We start from the raw sequence: 27,055 nt of genomic DNA on the forward strand, positions 1-27,055 counted from the left end.
TGTCCAGGAATTGCTCAATTTTATCCTGTTGTTCCTTGTCTTTCTTGTAAAGCTGTTTATAGTATTTCTGAAAACATTTCCTTATTTCAGTCGGGTTCTCGATAATTTTATCCTCTATCCTGATACTAGTAATCGTACTCTGTTTCTGTATTTTTATGGTTTTGTTTTGTAAGCCACTCTGAAAGCAATGGCTGAAGAGTAGCTAATAAAAGGTTTTGCATACACATGTAATGCCAGCATGGTGCATAATTTAGAACCTAATCATTGGGGAGGGGTTGAAGTTGGGATGGATACCCAAACTTGCCACCATTGCCATAAACTAAAACATGATAAGAAGCAAGCAAATATTTCTAAGCTTACCGTACTTCCCAGGTTGTTGTGTGATTATTAAGCGGGGTAAGAAAGGGAGCCAGCTTACTTCATAGCTGGATTTTCTCTAAATGAGGTTTTACAGCCTAATTCCTATGCTTTAAATTTGACTGCCTAGGATTGGATTTTGAAGCTCTTCATCCCCGTGACGGGGTGAGTGCTCGTTGCTTGGTCCCTGCTCCTGCCAGCCTAGCAGGAAGGAAGGTAAACAGTGTTTACGTGTGCTGCTCTGGTTCGCCAGAAGCGGCTTAGTCATGCAGGCCACATGACCCAGAAAAACTGTCTGTGGACAAACGCCGGCTCCCTTGGCCAGTAAAGCGAGATGAGAGCCGCAACCCCAGAGTCGTCTGCGAATGGACCTAACGGTCAGGGGTCCCTTTACCTTTACATCCTTTCGTGCCCATTAAGACCCGTCCTACATCAACAACATGCTGGCAACCTCTGTCCTAAACCCTGATGTGTGTGGATGCTGTAGCTTTTCAGTGGTTAAAGACACTCATCTCTCTGCCTTTGATATATTTCATGGGAAACAGATCAATTGTGCATGTCTTTTCACAAGTAAAGACTTGCACTCGGGTGTAGATATGATTGCAGCCTAAGCCCTAAATTTGAGCACTTGACACACATGAGCTTGGTTATCCTGACAACAACCCTGCAAGGTAGGCGGCTCTTCTCATCCATGTGGGCTGAGACCTGGGATGGAGTCTGGCGAGGATGCACAGGTCTCCCTGCCATTCTGGCGCCCTCTCCATCTCTCAGCCTGGTTTCCATAGCAATGGAGGCCCTGGGAGGCTTTGGGCGGCGGAGCCCCTGGGGGAGGCAGAGAGGTTCCCATGGCAGCAACCTCCTTCACTGCCTCTTGACGCCCGGCACGCGCCTCCACCTGCATCCCCTCCCTCCGTTGTCGCGGCAACCGCGGGGGCGCGCAAGGATGGCGAGGGGGCGAGCAGGTCGTGGGCTGGCAGTTGTGCCAGGCAGCCCCCTCGCAACGTGGGGGCAGGAGGAGGCCAAAGGGAGGGGAGAGCGTTTCCAGCGTGACTCAAGGGAGGGGGCAGAACAAGCTCCCGCTCGCCCCCCCCCCCAGCGCATGCTTAGAACCCAGGAGTCCCGGCTCCCAGCAGTCTCTTGTCCTTCTGCCCTCCCAGCGCAGAGGCAGGCGAGACCCCGGGGAGACCTGGGCTCTCTCCCCGCTACCTTATGGACCCGAAGATGGGAGCCCTGCGATCCAGATGGGCCCGGCTCCCCGTGACCCCACGCCTCTTTTTCCTCTTCGTTCCTAGCGCAGAGACACAGGAGTAGTTGGCTAGGATCCCTCTCCGCGCTAGGATTCCCCTACAGCCGGAAGAAGAGGACCCAGGAGTCCTGGAGCTTGCTCTCGCTCTTCCCCTCAAGTTCCCTCCTTCAGAGCAGGGATCACTGGGTCCAGATCCTCTTCCCTCCTGAACTGGGAGAGGACCCAGGAGTCCTGGCGCCCTCTCTTAAGTCCTCCCCCTCCCCAGTTAGTACGGAGCGGACCCAGGGGATTTGGCACCTCCTGGCTCCCTCAACCCTTCTCCGCCCGCCGACGCAACCGCGATAGGAGGGAGGGAGGGGCCCAGGAATCCAGCCGGAACTTCTCTCCCCTACCCCACCCCACGCCGACGGTGTGGAAGCAGCCGCCGCCGGGAAAGGACCCAGGCGTCCGGGCGGGCGCCAGCTCCGCCTCCCGTGCTTTGCATGTGACAGCGCCGTCAGCGCTGCCTCCCAGACGAGGGACCCGGCCTGCGCGGCTCCGTCGGAGGCAGGAAGAAGAAGAGCGGGGCCGCCGCCGCCGCCTCCCCTACCCCCTCACCCCCCGCAGCGCCCTTCCCGGCGGAAGAGGGGGACCCCGCGCGTCCCCAGGGGGCGAGAAGCAACTTGGAGCCGGGACGGGGGCAGCATCGGGACCAGCCGACGACCCGGGCGGGAGGAAAAGGAGCGCGGATCTGTCACCGGGACCCTCGGAGGCCGGGCTGGGCGCTCCGGCGCAGCGCAGCCCATGGAGCCTCCCGGGTCGGGTGCGGCGGCGGCTGCCACCTTGCTCACGGGTGAGTAGCTGGGGATGGAGGGGGACCCCAGGACTGACAACGCCCCCTCGCTGCTCCCTGCCCCGCGCACCGCAGCAGCCTGCACCGGGGGGGGGGGCAGAGCCCTTTGGCCCCGGGACCCCCAGCACCACTTTCAAAGCGGTCTCTTCTCCCACCCGACCGCCATCATTGAGGCAGGACACCTTTCAAGGAGCCGGGGAGGGGCCTCACGCCGCGCGTGGGCATGCGGGGGGGGGGAAGGTGGGTGTCCCTTGGCAGCCAGAGTGGAGTCTCCATCAGACGGAGTTGAAGTCCCTTCTTGTCGGGAAGAGAAGAGACAGCCTTCGTGAGAAAGGCGAGCTCTCCTCCACGGATCTCCTGCAAACAGCCGCTCCCTCTCAGCCCCCTCGCTTCTTGCAGCTGCTCTTCTGTCCACTTCGATATGAAGGTCTCCGGCGGCGCTGGGAATGCCAAAAGACTCTTCCCAGCCTCTGCCTGCCCTCTAGAATGATCACCACCTGCCCCCCATCTCTCTCCCAATCCTACCCAGGAGCTTCTCTCCGCCCCCTCCCCCTCCCCCTGCCGCCTCCACACTCTGCATTAACTGCCGGATTACTGACTGTTTGATGGGGTTTTGTATTAAATTCAGCACCAGAAAATCCTTTCTTTAGGCCAAATCCAAAGATTCATGGGGGCGGGGGCGGAGCAGCAGGAGAGGAGCCAAATCAGCCTTCTTTTCCTGTCCATCCCTGCAGCTCCTCTTCTTGACCCGGTGCAGGCCCTTCTTTCCCCGGAGTCAGATGGGGTGGGGGGAAGGTTTGCTTCTGTCAGAGGACTGATAGGGCCACCAATAGGATATGAGGCAGAGGCAGCTGGAGATTAAAGTCTAGGGGGCACGAGTGAATAGTCGCTTACATTTTCTGATTACTGCCTGGTGGTTGTAGACTCTGTATTCTGCCAAAGGAAGTTGTTATTCCAGTTTCTCCCTCCCATGCATGGATCCTGCCTTTAGTGCATGGCCTGGACATGTATCAATCGCAGCCATGAAGGAGAGTGTCCTTCCCTTGCACTATGGAACAGATCCATCTGTCTCTTGTTATACTGGGCTCTGGCACAGCCTCCTAGAGCCCCTCTGCCCATGGCTCCCCATACATGCACATGTAAAAGGTAAAGGACCCCTGGACAGTTAAATCTAGTCAAACTTGACTATGGGGTGCAGCACCCACCTTGCTTCAGGCTGAGGGAGCCGCCGTTTGTCCACAGGCAGCTTTCTGGGTCATGTGGCCAGCATGACTAAACCACTTCTGGCACAACGGAACACCGTGACGTAAACCAGAGCGCATGGAAACACCATTTACCTTCCCGCTGCAGCAGTACCTATTTATCTACTTGCACTGCCATGCTTTCGAACTGCTAGGTTGGCAGGAGCAGGGACTGAGCAACGGGAACTCACTCCATTGTGGGGATTCAAACCGCCAATCTTCCAATCGGCAAGCCCAAGAGGCTCAGTGGTGGAGACCACAGTGCCACCCACGCCCCATATATGACAACGGTAATACCTGAATTAAGATATTCACCTCAGTACTGATTCCTTTTGGATGTATATAGAGAAATGGGAACTGCCATAGTTAAATGTCTCTGCCCTCTTGCTGCCCCTTATTCTGGGAAGTCCCTCCACGGAATGCCTATATAGGCCATGCTATATATATACCACATAGTGATAGGTGCAGCAGCAATGCCGGCCGCGGCAGGAGGAGGAGGAGGAGGAAAAAAATAAGACATCCCCTGAAAATAAGCCATAGTGGGGTTTTTTTGGGGGGGGGAATAAATATAAGACAGTGTCTTATTTTCGGAGAAACGCGGTATTGCTGTCCATGGAGGTGCAGGTCCATTCTGTGTCCAGGGTAGCTCTCTACCAGCTCCATCTGGTACGCCTGCCTGTGCCTTGTCTCGCCAGAGTGGTGCATGCTCTGGTTATCTCCCGCTTACTGCAATGCGCTCTGCGTAGGGCTGCCTATGAAGATGACTTGGAAACTACAACTAATCCAGAATTTGGCAGCTAGACTGGTGACTGGGAGCAGCCACTGGGACCATATAGCACCTGTCCTAAAGGATCTCCACTGGCCCCCAGTACGTTTCCAAGCACAATTCAGAGTGTTGGTGCTGACCTTTAAAGCCCTGAACAGTGTTGGCCCTGTATACCTGAAGGAGCATCTCCACCCCCATTGCTCAGCCAGGACACTGAGGTCCTCCTCCAAGGTTCTTCTGGTGGTTCCCTCACTGCAAGATGCAAAGTAACAGGGAAGTTACAGGCAGAGGGCCTTCTCAGTCGTGGCGCCCACCCTGTGGAATGCCCTCCCATCAGATGTCAAGGAGATAACTACACAACTTTTAGAAGACATCTGAAGGGAAGTTTTTAATGTTTGGTGTTTTAATGTTTTTATATGTGCTGGAAGCCGCCCAGAGTGGCTGGGGCAACCCAGTAAGATGGACGGGGTACGTACAAACAAACAAACAAACAAATATCAGTGCTTTTTTCTGTGGGGATGTAGGGGTATGCATACCACTAAACATTTTGTGAATCTTTGTACTTTTGTCCATTTACTGTGTTTATTTTTCCTGATTTTTATTTTTTATTTTTTTCCTGATTTGAACTATAAAATGGTGATCTTCTTGAGTCAAAATGAGAGTACCCCTAAACATATTTTTAATAGAAAAAAGCACTGACTACTACTACTACTACTTTGTCATTCCTATTTCTTCTTTCAAATTTACCTATAAAACACACCTTTCTGTGAAGCACTTGCCATAGGCTCTTAGTTCTCACCCCCTACAGAAACTAAGCCATTGCATTCTCCCTTGTCAGCTCTCCTTCCTTGCCTCGTGTCTATTGTAAGCTGCTCAATACAGAGACCTGCCTTTTTTGTTTATGCTCCACTGTAAAGCATGGTGTACATTGGTGCCTCCTTCATCCATCCTGTCTCTTCTGGGATGGTGTGCTGCTTACTCATGTAGAAATCTGATTTCCTCAGCCTCTTTGTATAAGAACTGTCTATTGTTATTTAGGAAAATCCTGGTTTTGGACATGTATATATGACAAGCTTAGAGAATGACAACTTCCTGTACTGTATTTCATAGGTCTGCTGGCATACATACATTAAGTTTTGCTTCAGGGCATTTTGAACAACTCCTGGGGCTGATATCAAGAGGGGACATGTACAAGTTGCAGTGAATTTACTGGCACACTTTATTTCCAAGGCTAGTTTGTGAATGCTGTTCTTTTGTGTCTGTGCATGTGTGTGAAAGAGAAGTATTTAAAGATCTATTATAGTGGCTGTTTTAGCAGTTGGGGTGTTTAGGTGCAAGGGCTGGAGCTGAGAGGTAGAACAGATGCTTTGCAAACATCCAAGGTTAAGTCCCTGGCATCTCCAGGATCATGGACTCGGAAGAGCTGCTTTTAGTCAGCGTCAACAATACTGATGATCTACTTTGGTCGCAGGCAGCTTTCTGTGTTCCTGTGCCTTGTATACCAGAATGATGTCTGCTCTGTTGCAATCTATTGTTTTGGTATAACAGGTTTATCCCAGAACAAGGTGTAATCATTATTCTCAAGAAGTGGGCCAGAACTAAATTTGTAGTAAGAACTGATAAGTTGTCACTGCATACTCAGTTGGCAGCACTGCTTTTTCCTGGGGGGACACCTACCCCTAAACATTTTGTGAATCTAAGTTTGGCCTCATTGAGGGGCAGTATTTCAATATGAGTAGGAAAATGAGAAAACCCCTAAACATTTTTTAGAAAAAAAAAAGCACTGGTTGGTGGCAAACTATTTTTGCAGAGTGTTTTGTGCCTGGATAAGGCAGGGCAGTCAGCGATTATGTTTTCAACTGTTATCTTTGCATCTTCTACAAGTGTATGTAGAATCTTATTAGGGACAGTTATGGTCAAATGATCACTGCACATCTTCCAGTGGCAAGCGAATTGCCTGAGACAAATAATCAATTACCAGCATAGAACTAACTTGTGACATAAACTTAACCCTGTAAGCAAAATAAGAAAATTCCTTCAGTAGCACCTTAAAGACCAACTAAGTTTATATTTTGGTATGAGCTTTCGTGTGCATGCACACTTCTTCAGATACGAAGAAGAAGTGTGTATCTGAAGAAGTGTGCATGCACACGAAAGCTCATACCAAAATATAAACTTAGTTGGTCTTTAAGGTGCTACTGAAGGAATTTTCTTATTTTGCTTCGACTCAGACCAACACGGCTACCTACCTGTAACTTAACCCTGTAAGGAAGCACATGCACAACTTGGCAGCCGGTGTTTCCAACTGTCACTAGTGGTAACTTGACTGCTGTGTAGTGAGTTACTTGCAGCCTCCCTAATTTGCTGGTCCCAAAAGGATACAGTCAACAAAATGATGGAAAAGGGACCCCTGGCTGCACCTGCTGTCTTGCTGCCTGTGGGCTCAGGTTTTGTGCTGTGTTTGTACTGTGGGTTGAATTGTCATTAAATTGTCCCCAGGAAGACTGTAGGTCAACAGGTGATCTGCAAAAGTGCAGTGTGACAGGAACAGGTGTAGAATCAGGCCCACACACCTGCCTGCTTCTCAGCACAGTAAAGCTGAGTAAACTTTTGGCCTGGATCGCTTCAGGATGCGAGTGAGGGAATGACACCATTGCTCCCCAAGGAGGAAAGGGAGGGCACCTCCTTGCATACAGAATTCTAGCATGTCAAGCTGCATTTAGCCTGACCTTTCCACTGATATGCTGTTTTTCTGTGAAGGGAATTGTTCCCTCCTGCCAGGAGTATTGAAATAGCTGCTTTCCTAACCTGGCATTCAGGAAAAGCTGTACTGCTTGATTCTCCTGATGGTATAAACTGCTCCGACACCCAAGGCAACAGTGACATGTCATAGACGGCACCATTGACTTGGCTGCCTTTCTGTCTCCCTTTGTCTCCACTAGTCATGGATCCCTCCGTCACCCTGTGGCAGTTCCTCCTGCAGCTGCTGGAGCAACAGAGCAACGGACATCTCATCGCATGGACCTCCAATGACGGAGAGTTCAAGTTAGTTGATGCTGAAGAAGTGGCACGGCTCTGGGGGCTGCGGAAGAACAAGACCAACATGAACTACGACAAGCTGAGTCGGGCCCTGCGCTACTACTATGACAAGGTGGGAGTCTGCAGTCTGGCTTCCCAGCATCTCCCTTGCAGAAGACCAAGGACTCCTAGATTAACCTTGTCCCTGCTGTTCTTTCCCCTTCAGATCAGCCTTTTCAGGATCAGTTACCTGTGAAGGAGAATGCACTGGAAAGTTAAAAAGGGTATTTGGGGTGAGGTGTGTGTGCAGTCTTTGCATATTTACCAAAAGAGAAGGATTGGTGGGCTGGGCCATCAAAAGTAGAGTTGAGCATTATGAGAATCTCACATTCACCCCCCCATCCCATCACTCCCTCTCTCTTTAAACACATGCCTAGCCCTTATTTGTGCAATGAGAAGCTTGAAAGTGTGTGAAATCTCGGAAGGCTGAGTGTTGGCTGTGTAAGGGTGAAGACAGGGCTGATCTGGAAGCATCCTGGCTATGGTCCATACAAATGCTCCCCATTTCCCCAAGTGGCAAGAAGTTCCAGGGACAGCACACCACCACACAGGGTATTTTACCTTTGGAAGAGACAGCATTGGAAACCTATGGCATTTGTGTAATATTTGGGTTTTTGTTTTTTGTTTACAAATGTATAGATGAATCATTGGTGGAGGCAGAAAGCACATGCTCCTCCCACCCAGTTAATCCTCCCCCTGATATCAGATCTCCAGAGAGATCTCCCATAAGGCGTCTTCCGCTTCTCTGCCCTTGCATTAAGCCCCATGGAATACAGTGGAACTTTGCTCTGAAGTAAACTTGCACAGCATTTCTTTGTGGGTGTCTCAAAACGACTGTTTCTTTATACCCACACATACACCTGTAACAAAGTCTGATGACTTTTTCTTTCAAGCACTATCAAAACCACATCTCCATGACTAACTACCTTAAAGAGACATCTAGGGACTCTTAGCTTTTATCAGGTCTATTGCTGGTTGTCCATTGACCATACCTGTATTTCTTACCTACCCAGGGCTGGGGGTTGCAGGTGTGTGTGTGTGTGTGTGTGTGTGTGTGTGTGTGTGTGACTCTGTTTCTGCAAAGCAGCCAGTAGACAGCATAGATTGGCTAATGTCTGGGACATCATCTACACAGCTCCACTCACAGGAGTCGTTCTGCAATGTAAAATAAATCCATTTTTCTCTTTAATAATAATAATAAAAAATCTACAAAAGAATGCTGTTGCCAGGGGTGAAGAACCTGCTGTGAATCTCTTCAAATATCTATATTCACTTTTAGAACAACAACAGTGAGGGGGGAGGGCAGAGCTTGTCTCTCTCCACATAAATAATAAATCATGCCATACAAGAAAATATTTACAAATGACATAATTAATGCTGGTCAGAGTATTAAGCTTTTCTTGGTGCAGAATTTGAGTTTTATTGTGGCACATAATTTTCATGTACCAAGTCCAGAGTATGCCTGGTCTTGGCTGTATGGTTTCAGCAGCAAGCAGAGGCAGTTCAGGTGGCAGGCTGGCATTCATGTAGCCCCAAGTCAGGGGTGGCCAATGCGGTGTTTTCCAGATGTGGATGGACTCCAACTCTCATCAGCTCCCATGAGCATTGGAAAAGTTCAGGGCTGATGGGAATTGTAGTCTAGCAAGCCTAAGTAGAACACACCAGACTTCCTTTCTGGAAGATACCATTGACAGAGCCTCTGTGAGATGCATGGCAGATGTAGTTTGATCACTGTACCCTGTGCTGTGCTAATTTCCCCGCCCTCTGTTCCTTCCAGAATATCATCCGTAAAGTCAGTGGGCAGAAATTCGTCTACAAATTTGTCTCTTACCCGGAGCTTTCAAGCATGGAGGGAGTAAAGGATGAGGGAGGACCCAAAAGGCCCGAGCAGGTGCAGAGTGAAGCAAAAGGGGGCGAGGGGTCACTTGGGGCCCCCAAAGCCCTGCGTGGAGGAGGGGGTGCCCCACGCAGCAGCCGGAATGAATATATGCGCTCTGGGCTCTACTCTACTTTCACCATTCAGTCGCTGCAGGCTCCTTCGCCCGCTGGCCGGGCCTCCCGCCAGGAGACGGAGCTCTTGCCCACAGTGCCACCCCCTGCTGCTGCCCCTGAGCCACCACCCCCCTCCTTGGCCACAGTGGACGATCTGCCTCAGTTGCACATCAGGATTGAAGAGCCAGAGGAGTCTCAGGAGCCCTTGCAGGTAAGTCACCAAAGTGGGAGGTTTGGCTTTTTCAGGGCCGCGAGCGACTCCAGGTACTGCATTCCACTTTGCTGATGGCTGAGTGTTCCTCCTGATTTGTTTGCAGGCAGAGTGGTTGGCATTGCCTTTTTAATGAGCCTTCTTTTGGGTTTATTTGCTAGAAGTTAGGTGACGCTGTGTCGAAGCAAGTATTGTCCCACAGTTCCCAGTGCTTTTCCGCCATTCACTTTCCTCATAGCAAAAAGGCCAACCTTTATTGTGCAAGACCTCCCAATCCACTATAACTGTGCAGAATTATTTGACAGTACAGTATGTGATTGAATCCCATCAGAAAACAGTAACTGTCTGGAAGCATGCTGACAATAAGTGAACAAGACTGGAGAAGAGACTGTGCTGGCCTCCGCTTTTGGAGGCCCTGCAGCAAGATGCCCTGATTGGACCCACCTCCTCCTTCCCATGGTCACAGCTGTCCATCTCCTTGCTCTCTCACCCTGCACCCAATTTGGGGCTGGAGGTAGAAGTTATTGCTGTCACTGCTCTCTGCTCAGGGATGTTGAACAGGCAGCAGCAGCAGCAGCAGCCAGAGGGCCGGTGGTGGCTCACATAGCTGGCCCTGAGAAGAGGAGATGCACAGAAGACACACCCATTCACCATGTCCTTCCTGCTGGAAGTTCTGCCCATCCTCATGTCTCTTTTTAATCCTTGGTAGAGCTGCCAACTCTGTTTGCTGGTCTTGCCTCTTAGCAGCAACATGACATAAAACAAGTGACGCTTTTCACATCAAGCCTGGGAAAGCTTCCCCTACTCATCTTTTGCTTGTCAGTTTGCATTTGAAAGCATAAATCCAGCCATTCTCCACAAATTGGCCTTCGGGTTGTTTATTATTTTTTTTGTAAAGGCTGTGGTTCCAGAACCCCACACACTTGGCAGTAGATTTTGTGCTGTGCACACATGGAATGGGAACACCTTGACTTTGTGTCTTTTATATACCATGCTGGTCAGAGCTTGGTATGCAGGTGCATGAAGGTTTTGGTATGATGAAGACTTCCTCTGATATGCAGTTAATTATTATTTTTTATTACTATTTATTGAATCTATATACCACCCTATACCCAGAGGTCTCAGGACGGTTCACAGAAAAGCTAAGCCCCCATTAAGCAGTGTGTTATAATTTACTCTTCATTAACTGACCATCCAAAATTTCTGTGGCTTTCTTTTCACAGTGCCCAAGTGCATTGAGGGGCACCTGTTAGCAAGCGGAGGTATTTCTTTTGTGAAAGGCTGTACTTAAGGCACCAGCGGAGCAAGCCCATTAGGGGCGGGGCAGCTGCCTGTGGGGCAGGCCTCCGAGGAGTTTGCCTACCTCCTCCCTCCCACTCACCCGCCCCACAGCTGAGGGGGAGGCGGTGGGCAGACTGTTTGGGTCAGTGTGAAGCCTGGAGGCGCCCAAGCCACAGCGTCACTCCCAGGAGAGACGCATGGCTTGCGCATGCTGCAGGCCCCACGGTGAGTGCCACCTGGCACTTTGTCACCCCCCTCAGTGGTGACACCCAGGGCAGACCACCTCCACCGCCGCCCCTTCCTTAAGGACTTGCTGGGATGGGAGTGGGAGCTGGGGAGGTTTGTGTTGAGCAGGAGAACATAAAGCAGAAACCAGGGATCAGGTGAGCAGGTTGTTTGAGGACTATCCCTGCCTCTGGGTCTGGTCCTGACCAGACGGATGCTGGAATCGGCAAGGGATACCCACATGATCTGAAGGTGCTGCTGTGCCCCATGATATTCTTGTAAAGAAGCTGGTAAAATGTGGGCTAGACAATGGTACCATTCAGTGGATTTGTAACTGGCTGACTGACCGAACCCAAAGGGTGCTCATCAATGGCTCCTCTTCATCCTGGAGAGAAGTGACTAGTGGGGTGCCACAGGGTTCTGTCTTGGGCCCAAGGGGTGATATGATAGCCATGTTCGAATATATAAAAGGATGTCATATAGAAGAGGGTGAAAGGTTGTTTTCTGCTGCTCCAGAGAAGCGGACACGGAGCAATGGATTCAAACTTCAAGAAAGAAGATTCCACCTAAACATTAGGAAGACCTTCCTGACAGTAAGAGCTGTTCGGCAGTGGAATTTGCTACCAAGGAGTGTGGTGGAGTCTCCTTCTTTGGAGGTCTTTAAGCGGAGGCTTGACAGCCATCTGTCAGGAATGCTTTGATGGTGTTTCCTGCTTGGCAGGGGGTTGGGCTGGATGGCCCTTGTGGTCTCTTCCAACTCTATGATTCTAGGATTCTATGGTCAACATAGAGTGAAGATGAACATTCCATCAGGGCCAGAGTTTCTCCTTGTGTAGCAGAATCCTCTCCCCTCTCCTCTCCCTAAATATGTTCTGGGGTTTCTCCAGATTTGGGGATGGCACAGGTTGAGGCTGGGGGCGGGGGGATCCTGCTAATCCTTTTCCTAGGGCAATAATTTGGTTGAATGCCAAGAAGGAGAGCAAAGTAAATAAATGGGTCCCAGGTGAGCATAGCTGAAAAGCAGAGCAGGATTGAGGAGGGATTCCTGAAAGCAAGGTTGGGGGTTAAGTGAAGCTGGGGAGGGTAGTAGCAAATTCATGATTTATTCCATAAAATGTATATATTGCTTGATTTTGGGGGGGACCCCAACCCTCTCTTTGCATGAAAGACTACCTGACTGATTCTTCCCTTCCTTCTATTTATTTTTCCTGTCCATCCAGGTCATAGTGGAGCCCAGCCCATTGGATCCTCCCCCCCTTGATGAGAAAGTTCTGGTGAAGGTGGAAGAGAACCTTGACCTTGATGGGGAAGCAGCCGCTCTGCTGGTCTTAATGGAGGCTGGCGTCAAGGAGGAGACCTTGCCTGTGGAGAAGGCCTCTTTGGAGAAGGTGTCCTTGGAGGCTGAGATGCCAGAGGAGGGGGGTGGTCTGCTGAAAGAGGAAGCTCAGTCCCCCAGCCCAGCAACCGTGTCTCTTGAGGGACAGCCTCAAAAGGGCAAGAAGCCCAAAGTCCTGGAGCTCCCTTCACTGTCAACCCAGGAGAAAGTGAATGCCACTGTGAACAGTCTCTTGGCACCTGGAGGGGCAGGGAGTACGCTGACCCCAACCACGGTCATTTCTTCTCATGCACTGGTGAGACCATGTTTATCAGTAAGGCCCCATTGGGACCGGACTTCATTTGGTTCCCAGAAAACTGGGGGGTAGAACTAGGGTATCTTTTCCAAAATTGTTTTTGTCAGGGAGGATGTGCCTGATTTGAATGGGATGCTTAACATTTCCCCTGGACGGCAAATGTGACTTCTGCTTTGTAGAAAGAAAGAAAGAAAGAAAGAAAGAAAGAAAGAAAGAAAGAAAGAAAGAAAGAAAGAAAGAAAGAAAGAAAGAAAGAAAGAAAGAAAGAAAGAAAGAAAGAAAGAAAGAAAGAAGCAACAGATACACAGTAAGGCAGGAATTGTAAGGCAGGACTGCTCAGTAAGGCAGGAATTGGCAAGGGGGGCTCCAGAGCCAAATCTGGCCCATCAAGTGGCACTTTGGTTACCAACCCAGAGAGTCTGTTTTGTGCAGCAAACGGATTTGCTGGCAGTTTGTTTTATGACATTGGGAAAGGGTGTTCTCACTGTCCCTACCTCAAGTTGTGAACTTTGCTTCACACAACAAGCCAACTCTGCCAAAATGGTCTCTTCTGAGTGGCAGTCAAAAGGTGCAGGTCAGGAGCCCTTTGCCACTGGTAATGTTATGTACAAATAGCTCCAAAGAGAAACAGATATGAAGAGGAATGGCCTCATAAAACTTCCACACCCACTTCCAATAGCCAACTAGCCTCATTGTCCTCAGCTACTACCTAGAACCCTGTGCTGCAGGGGAAGGCAGAATGCGCTCTTGTCTTTAAATGGCAAGGGCAGCTGATCCTGCCTCTTACCTTTCTCTGTGCCAGAATCTAATCCATTGGTCCTACCCTCTGTCTTCTCAGAGCCAGACACAGAAAACAGACCAATGGAGCTGGACTAGGATTCTTAAAGGAGTGCTGTTTTCTCTCTGCCACCAACCATTTCGTGTTCTGGTTGTGACGTCCTGATTTTCTTTGCAGACCCCAGTGCTGCTCACTCCAAGTTCCTTGCCACCCACCATCCATTTCTGGAGCACACTCAGCCCCATCGCACCCCGCAGCCCAGCCAAGCTCTCCTTCCAGGTATGATGTAAGATCCTAGGCGGGTGGAAGATTGTGGGCAGAGCCAGAGAGACAACCGGGTTTGTTTGGGGAGTCTGGTGCTTGGTTACAAAGGGAATATAATAAGCTGAGTGTTTTCCTGCACATCTGGAATCCTCCTGTGCAAGTGTAAATTCTGGTATCCAGCATGCATTTGACCCTTCCTTCCTTCCTTCCTTCCTTCCTTCCTTCCTTCCTTCCTTCCTTCCTTCCTTCCTTCCTTCCTTCCTTCCTTCCTTGTAATTCTCACAGTTGGGACAAAATTGGAAATGTGCAATTGGTGTCTGGAGACCAAATGGCTCACCTGAGTGCTAATGTGCAATATGTAGTTCCCTAGCAATACAGTGGATTATTGGTTTTCCGGAGGGATAGCTTTGCCATGCAGATTTGACCCACTCCACCTCCCTTAAATAGAGCTGCTGCTGCTGCTGCTGGGAAACTTCAACTGGCCACCAGTTTCCCTGTAAAGTGTGCCACATCCCACCTGCTCTGCTGCCGCCATTGCTGCTACTCCTTCCCTCTTCCCAAGGTCCCCTTAGTGTCATGGAGCTGTCAGGTCAACCACAGGGCAGGGCACACGTATGTAAGGCATGAAATGCAATTAGCTCTATATTAACAGAAAATAACAATGCAGCAGAGTCCTTTGGTTCACCTTCCTCCAGAGCTGAGACATTGCTGAAACTGACCCCCCTCCCCCCCCTAGCCTCTTACTCTGGTTCCCTCCTGAGCAGACGAAGGCTGTCTGGCCTGTGGCTCAGCCATGTGCTGGACTCTTCCTGAGCAGGGCGTCAGAGGGGGAGGAGAGACAGCAGGACTGGGATTGTCCCATTGCCGTGAAGCAAGAGCAACCTCTGACTCCCCTCTGTCTGAGTCTGTGCTCCCACTGTGACTGACCCCCTTTCATCACTCAACCCCCTTGCTTCTAGCACCTCCCAGCTTGTCCCTTCCACAGGCTGCTCTTCAGTGTCCCACCACCAGAATCTGGGATCTAAGGCATTGTCTTCTGGGCCCTCCCTGGGGGCTCTTGGGTGGGTGGCTCCCATCACTCTTCCTCATCCAGCCAGTCCTGCCCTGTCTCCACAAGGACACGGCAACATTTTGGTCTTAAGAGACCTTCTGCTAACTGATGGGTATCAACATAAGAACAGGGTGAAACTTTATACCACCTCTGGGGATTTATAACTGGCTGTGCTCTGCTTTGATTCATCCCCACCCCCATAAATATTGTGCCTCTTTCAGTAGGTAGAAGCTTTTGTGATGGGTCTGGGCAGAAAGAATGTGCTGTCCTTGGTCCTGTCCTTCATCTTTCATTAAAAAATAGCCTACTTGTTCATTTATTTTGGTTAGGGTGAAATGCCATTGCAGTCGTTCATATGGGTGCCATGGTGCACATTTAGAATTTAAGGGAGAAAACAAAAGGGCAAAGGTTTGTAAAGGCCCCACAATGTGTGGAGATTACCTTTCTTTGAGGTTTTTATACAGCTGAAGGGTTGGGCAGGTTCTGAAAAGGGACCCTCCCCAGTCATTCTGACCAGCACTTTGCCCAGTGACAGCGTGAGCAGTGGGTCAGGAGGAGGGAATGAGAAATGGAGCGGAGTGGAGAGGGGGCTCTCAGATGTGGCCAGAGGAGGAAGGACAGCGCAGTGAGGTGTCGGAGCCTCGGCAACGCTCCAGCCAAAGGATGGGAGAAGGAACGCAGCCCCTTCCGGTGCCCGAATTGAGGCACACACCCACGCACAGGGCTAGGGGGTGGGGCTTTGGGGTGCCCAGGCTTTTATGCTGGTCCAAGACTCGACGGAAGCCATTGCCGGGTTCTGAATCAGACTAGCCAGTCATGTTTTCTGATCTCTCTGCACTGTGAATAATATGCACAATAAACCTCTTAAAGACAGAGCAGACTGGAGCATCTTTACTCGAGAGTAGCCACAACAATCCCCTGACAGATACGTTCTAAAGTCACCCACTGTCCACACTATAGACATTTTAAAATCTGAAGTTGCTTTGGGGGGCAGTGCAACAAAATGCAGTGTTTCTCAAGAAATTACAGGATAGATGTGAATTGTGGCTAACATGGTATCTATATGGCTTCACGAACAAAAATAATTGAATGTTTAATTTGGGGAATGCATGTGAAATATGCCCTAGCATTGGGCAAGAATAGAGGGACATGGGGGAGACCGATGTGGCATCTGAGGGACGATGCATGAAACCTGATGTGCCTCTGTTGTGGTGGTGGGGATATCTCAACTCACCAGTTCTTTGCTCCAGGTGGGCTCTGCATACTTGCTTCTGGTGGAGCTTCAATATGGGTGAAAACTGTCGTTTTCACACAGTCTGTGAATCACAGTCTGTGATTTTTGTATTAAAATTTATTAAAATTCATCAACATTTCAGTGTGAATTTCTTCCAATATATAGCTGTTTGTAGGAAATTTTGCTAAATGCACACATTTTTGCAAAGTAGTGTTCCCTAATACAAAGCATTTTTGTATGTTATCTTCACTGTTATATGCATTTTCATAACACTTCCCCTAGTGTATCTGTTGTTGCACACATTGCTAGGCTGGAGAATGGCCTTGCAAAATTTGGAGAGGTGTGAATTTTAAAGGATGGTTGTGTTTCATTTTGTGTGCAAATTAGGTAGATTCATCTGTAAAAGTGAACTAAATTGGATTTTTACCCCATTTCCAGGCATCTGCAGCCCTCTATGTGTGGGGTTTTTTGGGGGGGGGGAGCGGCGGAGAGATTTGGAGCAGAGGAGAGTTGCCCTTCTCTGCTTTTGTGGTCATAATTGTCCCATCCCCCTCTCAAAGCCCAGGAAAAGCTGTCTTTGACTTTTGTTATAAGTGTATGCAGATCTTAATTTCTCTCTCTCTCTCTCCAGTTTCCCAGCAATTCCAGCTCCCAAGTTCACATCCCCTCTCTCAGTGTGGATGGACTCTCCACCCCTGTAGTCCTCTCTCCTGGACCCCAGAAGCCATAGCTTTTCTGCTCACCATCGCTGTGTCCTGTACTCCTGCCAAAGAGCTGGTTTGAGTTTCTTTCCGCGCCGTTGGGATTACTTCCCTGGATGGACAACTGTGTGTGTCTTCACTGGCCGGAGGATCCCTTTGGTGAGCCAAGGACCGATGAGCTGCTTGAAGGATGGAAATGGTGTAGCAAACAGATCTCATCCAATTGCCTCGAATAGGCCAGGATGTTCCTCTGAAACCAAATGGTGTCTCCCTAACACCAATAAGTTGTTGTGCTGCACCTACCTGCTTCTGAAAAGCTTCATGTGATCCTCAAATACCTCTCTGGGGGCAAAGAGGTTATAACCTCAGTTATTTGCCGCCCACCAATTAAGGGTTTGCCCATATCTACCTTTAGTATAGCAGTATGGGCTGTCCTTTGTATTCTCTTTCTTGGTATTCAGTCTCATAATGGAGATGAGTTGAGGTGATGGTCCAAGTTCAAGAAGGCGACCTGACATCCTACAAGGTAAATCAACTATCTCCTGGTATAGACCCTGGTATAGACCCTGCCAGCAATGTTTGTTTTAGTTGTCTGCAGGGGGGCAGAAGCAGCACCAACCATATTTGTATTGACTGTGTGTTGATTTCAACTATGGATGATCAGGATGTTGGCGTGCAAGCTATTTTTGGGCCAAAAGAGTTTCAGCCATGTTTGTGGCTGGATGCAAATAAGGATGTCAAGGTTAACCACATCTGTTGTGGCTGAAAAGAGAAGAGGAAACACAGTTGGTCATGTTTCTTCAGACTTCACGAAAGATGGTTTTGGCACAGGGTGTTCTTTGATTGGCTTGGCAAGGCAAAGGAAAAAGCGTTGGATGTGTTTGCTGGTCAACGCCAGAGGAAGAAGCACTGCCAGTCATGTTCAGTCTTGCCAGATAAGGTAGCTGAGTCAGCCGTTATCGTTCTGGCTAAACAATGTTGTCCTTTGGCTCAGTGAGGTGGGAGATGTTTCTGGCGTTTCTTTTGGATATGTCAGACATTCCACCTGACATCACAACTACAGCTGAGAAAGCCCTGTTTTTGTTTTATTCTACTGATGCACCTAAAGGTCAAAGGTCACCAGTTCGTCAATGTGGAGACCAGAGAACAGAAGTCCCAGAATGGTTTCCTTAATTTATTTGCTGACGACAAAGGTCACCACAGAAATGACCAAGCGAGAAGTCTTAATCCTCTCAACTTGGGAGTTGGTCTTCATGGCTTCATTTCTTTCTTCAGTGGAGAAATATAAGATGTTGACCATCTTCTGGGGAAGTTTAACTTGCTGACTGGTCACTAAAGAGAAAGTCCTCGCATATCTTCTCACTTCCAGCTCTCAAGTCACCCTGGAAGCCACAGTGACAAATTCCCATGTCAGAGGGTATCCTGGTCATTTCCTGAAACCAAAACAAGGGGGCAAGGGAGGGGGGAGGCTTTCTATGGAAACAGTGAAAAGGAAGTTAAGCCTCTTTCTGCAGCTTCCCACTTCCTTCTACCGGTAGTTACATCGAAAGGGAATTTGTGACTCTTTCTAAAGGGCTGTGTCTTTTCATAAGGTGAGTTTTTAACTTGGGTCCTCAGATCGCGAAAACGTCATCCCTTCTGGTTTGAGGTTTTTGTGGGGATTCCTCAGAAGTATTTGTTAATGGAGCAGAAAAGATGCTGTTTCAGAAATATCATATGATTCCTAATCAGAACTCCCGACGCCTTCTATTTTTTCACAGAGTATATAGCACAGTTTTATCTATTATCAAAATGGTCATACTGAGAGAAAAGTAGATGGTTTAAAGCTATATTTATCTTTTTATCCGTCCATTTTTTATATCTATTTTTAAAGGTGGGGGTGGGAGATCAAGATTTATTTTAAAGCAAGGTGGGAAAGAGAAGTGCTTGGCTCTCCAGTTGTGTTTGGTTTTTAAGTGGACAGAAGACTATGGGACATGTTTTCAGGGCGGTGGTTTTCAGATTGTTCCCAGAATGTTCCCTCAGTTAGAAGTTCAGCAATGATGGATAGGCTGCTCTGTGAGACAACTTGCCTGCCATTACTGAGATTCCCCCAACTTCAGCAACAGGGAAACATTGAGCATTGATTTAGGGGAGCCCAGGGAGCCTGTCCAGAGCCCTGGATGCATGCATGCCCTGCCACATTCAGGGACTTGGCAGCAGATACACAGCAGCTCCTCAGCAACAAGGCCTCCCTCCTTGTGGGAAGGGTTCGCTGAATGAAGAAAAGAGTTGACTGTGCCAAACAGCACACCTGGGTCACACAGGATGTGGGGATGAAGTGCGGCTTCATTGAAATCTCTCCCTCCCTCCCTCCCTCCCTCCCTCCCTCTCTCTCTCTCTCTCTCTCTCTCTCTCTCTCTCTCTCTGGTATCTGAGGGCCAAACTAGAGCAATGGCATGAAATCCATGGGGAGGGATTCTGTGTCATGCTCTTCTGATTGTTCTGTCAGTGCCAGCATTTCTGCTTGCCAGATGGAATAGCTACTCATCTCTTCCCCCGGGGGGGTGTTCTGGGGTTTCTCGTGACCCTCCAGAGCAGATTTGGGGGAGGCTGGGTGTGAGGGGAGGGGAGAAGGCCCCTTTGCACCAGCGGGAGCCCTTGCACTGGCTTTTGCTATGGTGACAGGTTAGTTGACTACAGGCCCATGTATTTAAACGTGGAAAAGACCCCTTGCCACCTTGAAACTGGGGCTGGGGGGGGGGAGCTGACAAAGGGAGAAGGTCTTCTGCATGAGGAGCATGGAACCCTCCCTGACTCACAGTTTGTTGTGCATGGGTTTTCCACCAGCAGGGATCCCATATGGAAAGTGAGTTTAGTTGTGAGAAAACTATGGAAAGGGTGGGGTAAGGAGTTATCGCCCCCACCCATCTGCCCCTCTTGCAGTTTGAAAACACACACCTGCTGCATTTGTGTCCAGTTTGGCCCTGACTCGCTTATACCCGGTTGTAACTTTAGAAGTAATTAAGACGCACAGGATTCATTCCTTTGGCTCTTTTGTGGCCGATGCTGCTAAATGTGCTCTTGCTACCGCAAGTTATGAAGCCAGAGGAAGCCAAGAGGGAGTAGAGATTGGATGATAGAGACAAGACGTGGCCCAAAAGCATTTTAAGTGGCAGATTTTCTGTGCTTTAAAAGAAATATGCGGTTAATTTTAATCATCCCTTTGTGTTGTGTAGCATTTAATAGTAATAATGATTATACTTTCTTGCACTTCCATATTGCCTCCCATTGGGAGAAATCTTAAGTGCTTTACAAGGGGTGGTTTACAGATTTATTTAATAAATTAGGCACTTTGTGTAAACAGCAATCTGCAACTCAATCAGGTACAAATCATGAGTGTTAACTTTGAACAAATCATGTATGATTTGTGTATAAAGTAAGGTGTGCTTTAGCGCAAACTGTGAGTACACTGTCATAAGCCATGAGTTACACAAGCAAAACAGGTGGGAACGAGAACACATTGTGGCTGAGCCCAATGTATCCAAGTGGCGGATGGAAGGATAAACCATTGGCAAAGCGCAGGCAAGGGAAGAGTGAACTATGGCAAGACATTGTGTAACCCTCTAATACATCATGTGTAAGTGTTTGTAAATGATGAACTTGTAACATAATTTCATCAATAACCTGTGGTTTAGCTTTAGCCATCCAACATGCAAACCGCAGGTAAGCCATGAGTAAACAATCAGTAAAATGCAAATATTGTTTCATGTAAACTAAGTGAAATATGGTTACACTTTTGAGTACACCATATGCAAACAGTGAGCCATGATTGACCAATATGGTCAAGCCATGTGAGAGCCTGCACACTGCTTAGAACCATTTGAGCCGGGCTTTCTCCGGCCGCTGGCTCTCCACATGGAACCCCCCCCCTCTCTCTCTCTCTCATGCAGGTGCCATTGGGCTTGTCCCAGTTTTATTGAGAGCACCCAGCAAAGTAGCTTTATAAATCTTTTGCCTAGGACAAACGGCCTCTTTGGCGCTCTCCATCCTGAAGCCTGTGTCTTCGGGGTTAATTGCTTGAAAGTCCCTGGGGGGGACTTAGGAGGGTGCGGCTCTGAAGGAGTCAAAGGAATGGCACGCAGTCCTAGGGGGGTATTTTGCTCCTCCCTCCCTTCAACATGCGTAGCTTTTAATAACTTGCTGTGCTGGAGTAAAACAACTTTTGTAGCCATATGTTAGTGCTGACCCACGTGACAAAAGGATCCTCATATGATGGCATGTTCAAGAGGTGACTGCAAAAGGACCATGGAACACGAGACTGCGGCAAATGACATACACTGCATATATTTTCCTTCTCAAGTTCAGTTATCTTGTAAATTGAGAGTAATTCTGCGAGATCAGTGGATCTGATTATTTTATAAGCCAAAACAATCAGAAAATACTTTAGCATTTGGGGTTGCTTAATTTTAATTTTTATATTTTTGAAATAATTTTTATTTGATTTTACAAATATGAAATTATAATAATCCAAATACATATCCATATATTGAAATTACTCTGAATCTTGCGACTTCCCCCCACTCCCTCCATGGGGTCCTATTTTCAACATTTTCAACTTCTTCCATAATCTAAATTTTATATCAATCCATATTGTCCAAAGTATTTATTACATTACAAGTGGAATTAAAATCCTGCTAATGTTTCCATCTGCTTACAGTGGTCTCCTAGATCAGCGTTTCTCAACCGCTGTTCCGCGGCACACTAGTGTGCCGCAAGACGCTGGCTGGTGTGCCGCGATGTGCGGCGACGAGAAGGGCGATTTGCATTGTCACGTGCCTGGCGGCCGCCAATATAAAACACTGACCCGCCGGAAAGGAAGCCGGCCAGGTCACGACGCGGGGCGAGCGCAGCTCTCAACAGCCACCACCACGGGAGGGTGGTTTTAGACAAACTTAAAGAAGCTGGATGGATGAGCTCAACCTGAAACTTGCTGAGCAAAGGATTGTGCTGGCAGAGAAATCAGCGGCTTGTGAAGCCTTATTACAGGAGATTGCAACCAACACAGCAATTGGCAAGTGTTTCTTACAGTCATAATTATATAGTCAATATAGGGCGGCACAGAGTTAACTTTTTTAACTTTTTTAATGGTGGTGTGCCTCGTGATTTTTTTCATGGAACAAGTGTGCCTTGGCCCCAAAAAGGTTGAGAAACACTGTCCTAGATAACTTATAAAATTTTCCCATTCTTTTTTTAAAGTTTTTGCACCCCTGGTTCCTGAGTTTTCCAGTCAGCTTTGCCATTTTGGCATCAGCTTAGTTTGCCATTCCTCTCTGGTAGGGACTTTGTCTTCTTTCCACCTCTGGGGTAGTAACATCCAAGCAGCTGTTGTGGCATACATAAAAAGTATTTTCTGTTCTTTTGAGATGTCGGTACCTATAATTCCTAATAAGAAAGCTTCTGGTTTTTTAACAAAGGTTATTTAAAACATTTTTTTCATTTCATCATATATCGTCTCCCAGAAGGCTTTTATTACCTTACAAGTCCACCACATATGATAAAAGTACCTTCTTTTTCTTTACATTTCCAGCAGGTATTTGTACTTGTCCTATACATTTTTGCTAGCTTACTAGGAGTCAAATACCACCGGTACATCATTTTCATACAATTTTATTTCAAACATGCCGTAAATTTCAAGTTTGTTTTCCATAACCTTTCCCAATCTGCCATCTAAATATTGTGTCCCAAATCCTTTGCCCAGTGTATCATTACCGACTTGACCTGTTCATCTTTTGTATGCCATTCTAAGAGCAAACTCTACATTTTCGGCAATAAGTTGGTATTATTTTCTAACAGATCTTTCTGAAATCTTCATATCTTACAACTAAAACCTTTCTTATGGTCTGTTTTAAAAATATCATTTAGTTGGTGAAACTCTAACCCAGGCATCCCCAAACTGCGGCCCTCCAGATGTTTTGGCCTTCTTCTTCTTCTTTGACGATCACTCGTAGCCGAGTAACATTGTCTTCCATAAACACGGTTTTAACAATGAGTCCATAAGTGACTGTGGAGGCCAATTCTGCATGCACATGTCCTTCCACAGTGGGGACATTGGTTGCCAGGTGGGAGTTGATCATGGTGTGGATTTGCCAAGTGTGCCTTCCTCTTAGCACGTTTCTCCCTTGCGTCCTGAGATCGAGTGTCTTCAAAGCCCATGACACCTTTGGGAAAGGCTGTTCTCCAACTGGAGCGCTCGTAGGCCAGTGTTTCCCAGTTGTTGGTGTTTATACTACATTTTTAAAGATTTGCCTTGAGACAGTCTTTAAACCTCTTTTGTTTAAAGACGATCATCAGGCATCCTCACAACAATGACCAGTCCAACGAAGTTGATGTTGAAATCATTGCTTCAACACTGGCAATCTTTGCTTCTTCCAGTACACTGATATTAGTTCGCTTGTCTTCCCAAGTGATGTGTAAAAATTTTCGGAGACACTGTTGATGGAATCTTTTGAGCAGTTGGAGATGGCATTTATAAGTGGTCCATGTTTCACAAGCATATAGTAAGGTTGGTAGTACTATAGCTTTGTAAACAAGCATTTTGGTTTCCCTGCGAATGTCTCGGTCCTCAAACACTCTGTACTTCAATCGGGAGAAAGCCGCACTCGCAGAGCTCAGGTGATGCTGGATATCAGCATCAATGTTGGCCCTTGTGGAAAGGTAACTGCCTAGGTAGGAGAAGTGATCAACATTTTCCAATGTTACACCACTGAGTTACACCACTGAACTCCCTTCCCTTTTAGGATTTCGGTCCATGGGATTTCACCCAGCGTTTCCCTAAGTTTTCTGAAGTTGGCTTTCTTAAAGTCTAGGATTTGAGTCTTAGTATGCTTGGTTGCTCCTTTCTGCTGTATAATAAACTCCAGAAGAGCATGGTCACTCCCACCTAATGATCCTGCCACTTCTACCCCACTAACCAGGTCATCACTATTGGTTAGGATCAGATCTAAAATGGCTGATCCTCTTGTTGCTTTTCCTAATTTCTGGACAATGAAGTTGTCTGCAAGGCCAGTGAGGAATCTGTTCGACCATATGCTCTTGGCTGAGTTCGACATCCAACAAATATCAGGATAGCTGAAATCCCCCATTACTACTATCTCACTTCCTTTTGAATGCCTGGTCATCTGTTCCAGGAAGGCATCATCTGTGTCCTCAGTTTGGCTTGGGGATCTATAGTAAACTCCCACAAATACCGTGTTTCCCCTTTTTAAATACGTAGTCAGAAAGTAAGCCATGGCAGCATTTTTTAGCATTAGTGAAATATAAGACACACCCCAAAAATAAGACATACCTCCATGCCGTGTAGAGCGAGACCGCCAAGCGCCCCCCAGCCAGCCAGCGGGACCCAGCCAGCCAGTGGGGCCTGGAACCGGCTGCTGTTGTTGCTGCTGCAGCAGCGAGCGCTCAGAGCGCCCTGCAGCGCCTGGCCCCTTCTTTTTTGGCTGCCCAAGGCCTGCCGCCCCGCCGCTGGAACCGGCAGCTGGCCTCTTCTTCTTCTTATTTTTTGGCTGCCCGAGGCCGGCAGTTGCAGAGCGGAGCGCTCTGAAGCGCCGAGCGCTCGGAGCGCCCTGCAGCGCCTGGCCTCTTCTTCTTCTTTTTTTGGGCTCCCCGAGGCCTGCCGCCCCGCCGCCGGAACCGCTCGGAGCGCCCAGCAGCGCCGGGTGGAGCGCTGAGCCAGCGGCCTGCCACCTCAGTGCCTGGAACCGGTGGCTGCTGCAGTGCTGCGCAGAGTGCCCAGCAGCACCGCGAGCCAGTGGCCTGGCCCCTCTGAGGAGGCCTTAAGGTACAAGACATCCCCTGAAAATAAGACACCGTGTGTGTTTTTGAGTAAAAAAAGGTATAAGACGGTGTCTTAAAAAAGGGGAAACACGGTAATGAATAGAGTTGGGGCAATAACACAACCCTGTTTAACACTGATCCCACTGCGAATGGTTCACTTTGAGAGCCATTGTTATCTGTGATTGTTGCTGTCATATTGTCGTGGAGGACCTGAATTTGGCCTACAACTCCCATGATCCATAGCTAACAGGACCAGTGGTTGGGGAAGATGGGAATTGTAGTCCAAAACATCTGGAGGGCTGAAGTTTGGGGATGCCTGCTCTAACCAATCCGTTAATAAATCCCTTATCTCCTCGTAGTCTTTTAGTTTCACCTGGTGTTCTACTTCAGTTAACAGCTCTCTTATAGGCCAATTACTTCTCATATTCAGTTTTTTTCTGAGATTGCTTCTAAAGGAGAGAGCCACCAAGGTGGTTTTTTTTTTGTTCTAATAAGTTGTTATATTTTTCCCATACCATAAAAAATGATTTTCTTATTAAATGATTCTGAAAACCTTTGTGCACCTTTGCTTTTTCATACCATAAATATGCATGCCATCCAAATCTATTATCATGTCCTTCTAAATCTAAAATATCTGCAGTGTTATCCATTCCTGGATCCAGCAAATGCAGGATGCCTTTTAGTAGAATTTTTAATCTGGTAAGGTGAAGCCTCCTCTCTCTTTAGCATCTGTTAGCAATTTATATTTTATCCTTGATCCTTGATTTCTTCCCCTGCCAAATAAATCTAGAAATATCTTTTTGCCATTCCTTGAAGTGTCCTGCACTGTTGATCACCAGTATTAACTGAAATAAAAACAACATTCTTGGCAATACATTCATTTTTATCACTTATATTCTTCCCCCAAAAGATAAATTCATCCTACCTCAAATCTCTCTTTAGTTCTTTCCAAGTACTTTTAAAAGACATCCGAAGGCAGCCCTGTTTAGGGAAGCTTTAAATGTTTAATGCTGTATTTTGTTTTTAATATTTGATTGGGAGCCACCCAGAATGGCTAAGAAAACCCAGCCAGATGGGTGGTGTGTGTGTGTGTGTGTGTGTGTGTGTGTGTGTGTGTGTGTAAAAGGTGCATGTAGGTGACACAGCACTTTTCTCAGAAACCGCTTGACCGATTCCGCTCAAATTTGGACACAATGTTCCATTCCACTGTGTGGAGGTTCCTATAAACTTACATTACAGAAATATGATACCCATCACAGGTAAAAACGGCATTTTATGGAAAAATAGCACCCTCCAGTGGACATCAAGGGAACAGATGCCACATACTTCCCTCCCCCTCCCCTAAACCATCGAGTCCCACCTACCTACAATGGTACCACACCTAGGAAACCTACCCTCTCCACAGGCTCGGCTTTACAGACTAGGCCGCTTTACAGACTAGGCTGAGTGGAGGTAGGGCCTTGCCTGGAGGGGGGATGGGGGCGGAATAGGGGCAGTGATAGGTAATGGGTCGGAACAGGGTGGGGGGAGACACAGGGATGAAACCTGCCCTCTCCACAGTATCTTGGCTTGGCTTTGCAGACTAGGCCGCTTTCCAGACTAGGCCGAGTGGAGGTAGGGATCTGTCTGGCTGGGGGATGGGGGGCCGAATAGGTCATGGGTCAGGACAGGGATGCGCCTATGTAAACATAACACACAAAAAACAGGGACTCTGAAGGTGAGGGGAGTCTGAAGTGGGACTCTGAGGCTCCATTTAACAAACCGAGCCACCGCAACACGTGGCAGGGCCAGCTAGTTATTTATATTTAATTTCTTAATTAAATTTATGCCGTTTTTTCCTTAACTGCCATGCGAGTAATTTACCTGGCTTATTGGCCATATTCAAAAATTCTCTGTTTCATCCTTTTTATTTTACACTCTATTTCCTGATTTATTATCATTGAATATTGTGTTTGTAGCATCTTTATTGTTTGTTTGTTTTATTTACTTTCCCCAGTTTGTAAACCAATTCTTTCTCTTTTTAAATCAATATTTCCAATACTTTCCTTCTCTAATTTTTTTTCTTATAGGCATTTTGTTGGATTAAGAATCATCTCATTACAGCTTTACTAGCATTCCAGACCATCTTTCTATCTGTTTCTTGATTTAAATTTCGCTCAAAATAATCCCTTGGGGCTTTTTCTGCGTTTTGTAAGATGTTCTAGTTATCTAGTTAGCTTGTTTTTAAAGTAATAGGTATCTTCTTCAGGATGATTGAATTCTGTTCTCCTATTTGTAATCTTTTTTGATAATTCATTTGTAATATTGTATGCTTTATTACACATGAATTAAAAATTACAGGCAATCTCCTGG

At 47.7% G+C, this 27,055-nt stretch overlaps 1 protein-coding gene across 3 annotated transcripts; it reads left to right on the plus strand.

Moving 5' to 3' along the window:
* Positions 1-2,106: 2,106 nt before the first annotated feature.
* Positions 2,107-25,667, plus strand: ELK1 (ETS transcription factor ELK1). Of its 3 annotated transcripts, none has more exons than XR_004691379.2 (6): positions 2,107-2,435; positions 7,385-7,593; positions 9,298-9,723; positions 12,450-12,860; positions 13,699-13,917; positions 16,819-16,860. XR_004691379.2 is itself a non-coding variant. In XM_035097506.2 (6 exons), the coding sequence occupies exons 1-6, from the start codon at positions 2,387-2,389 to the stop codon at positions 16,915-16,917; spliced, it is 1,296 nt and encodes a 431-aa protein (XP_034953397.1). In that variant the 5' UTR covers positions 2,114-2,386; the 3' UTR covers positions 16,918-25,667. The 3 variants fall into 3 exon arrangements, 2 of the variants coding, with proteins under 2 accessions (XP_034953397.1, XP_034953399.1); XM_035097506.2 differs by having other exon boundaries at positions 2,114-2,435; positions 13,816-13,917; positions 16,819-25,667; XM_035097508.2 differs by lacking the exon at positions 2,107-2,435 and adding an exon at positions 7,687-7,758 and having other exon boundaries at positions 7,482-7,593; positions 13,816-13,917; positions 16,819-25,667.
* Positions 25,668-27,055: the final 1,388 nt, after the last annotated feature.

This window comes from Zootoca vivipara, chromosome 16, assembly GCF_963506605.1.
Source record: "Zootoca vivipara chromosome 16, rZooViv1.1, whole genome shotgun sequence".
In the NCBI taxonomy this organism is placed as follows: domain Eukaryota; kingdom Metazoa; phylum Chordata; class Lepidosauria; order Squamata; family Lacertidae; genus Zootoca; species Zootoca vivipara.

Coding starts and splice junctions, on each gene's coding strand:
- ELK1 (XM_035097506.2), top strand. CDS start 2,387: ATGGAGCCTCCCGGGTCGGGTGCGGCGGCGGCTGCCACCTTGCTCACG. Junction 2,436..7,384: donor GGCTGCCACCTTGCTCACGG/GTGAGTAGCTGG, acceptor TGTCTCCACTAG/TCATGGATCCCTCCGTCACC. Junction 12,861..13,815: donor TCATTTCTTCTCATGCACTG/GTGAGACCATGT, acceptor TTTTCTTTGCAG/ACCCCAGTGCTGCTCACTCC.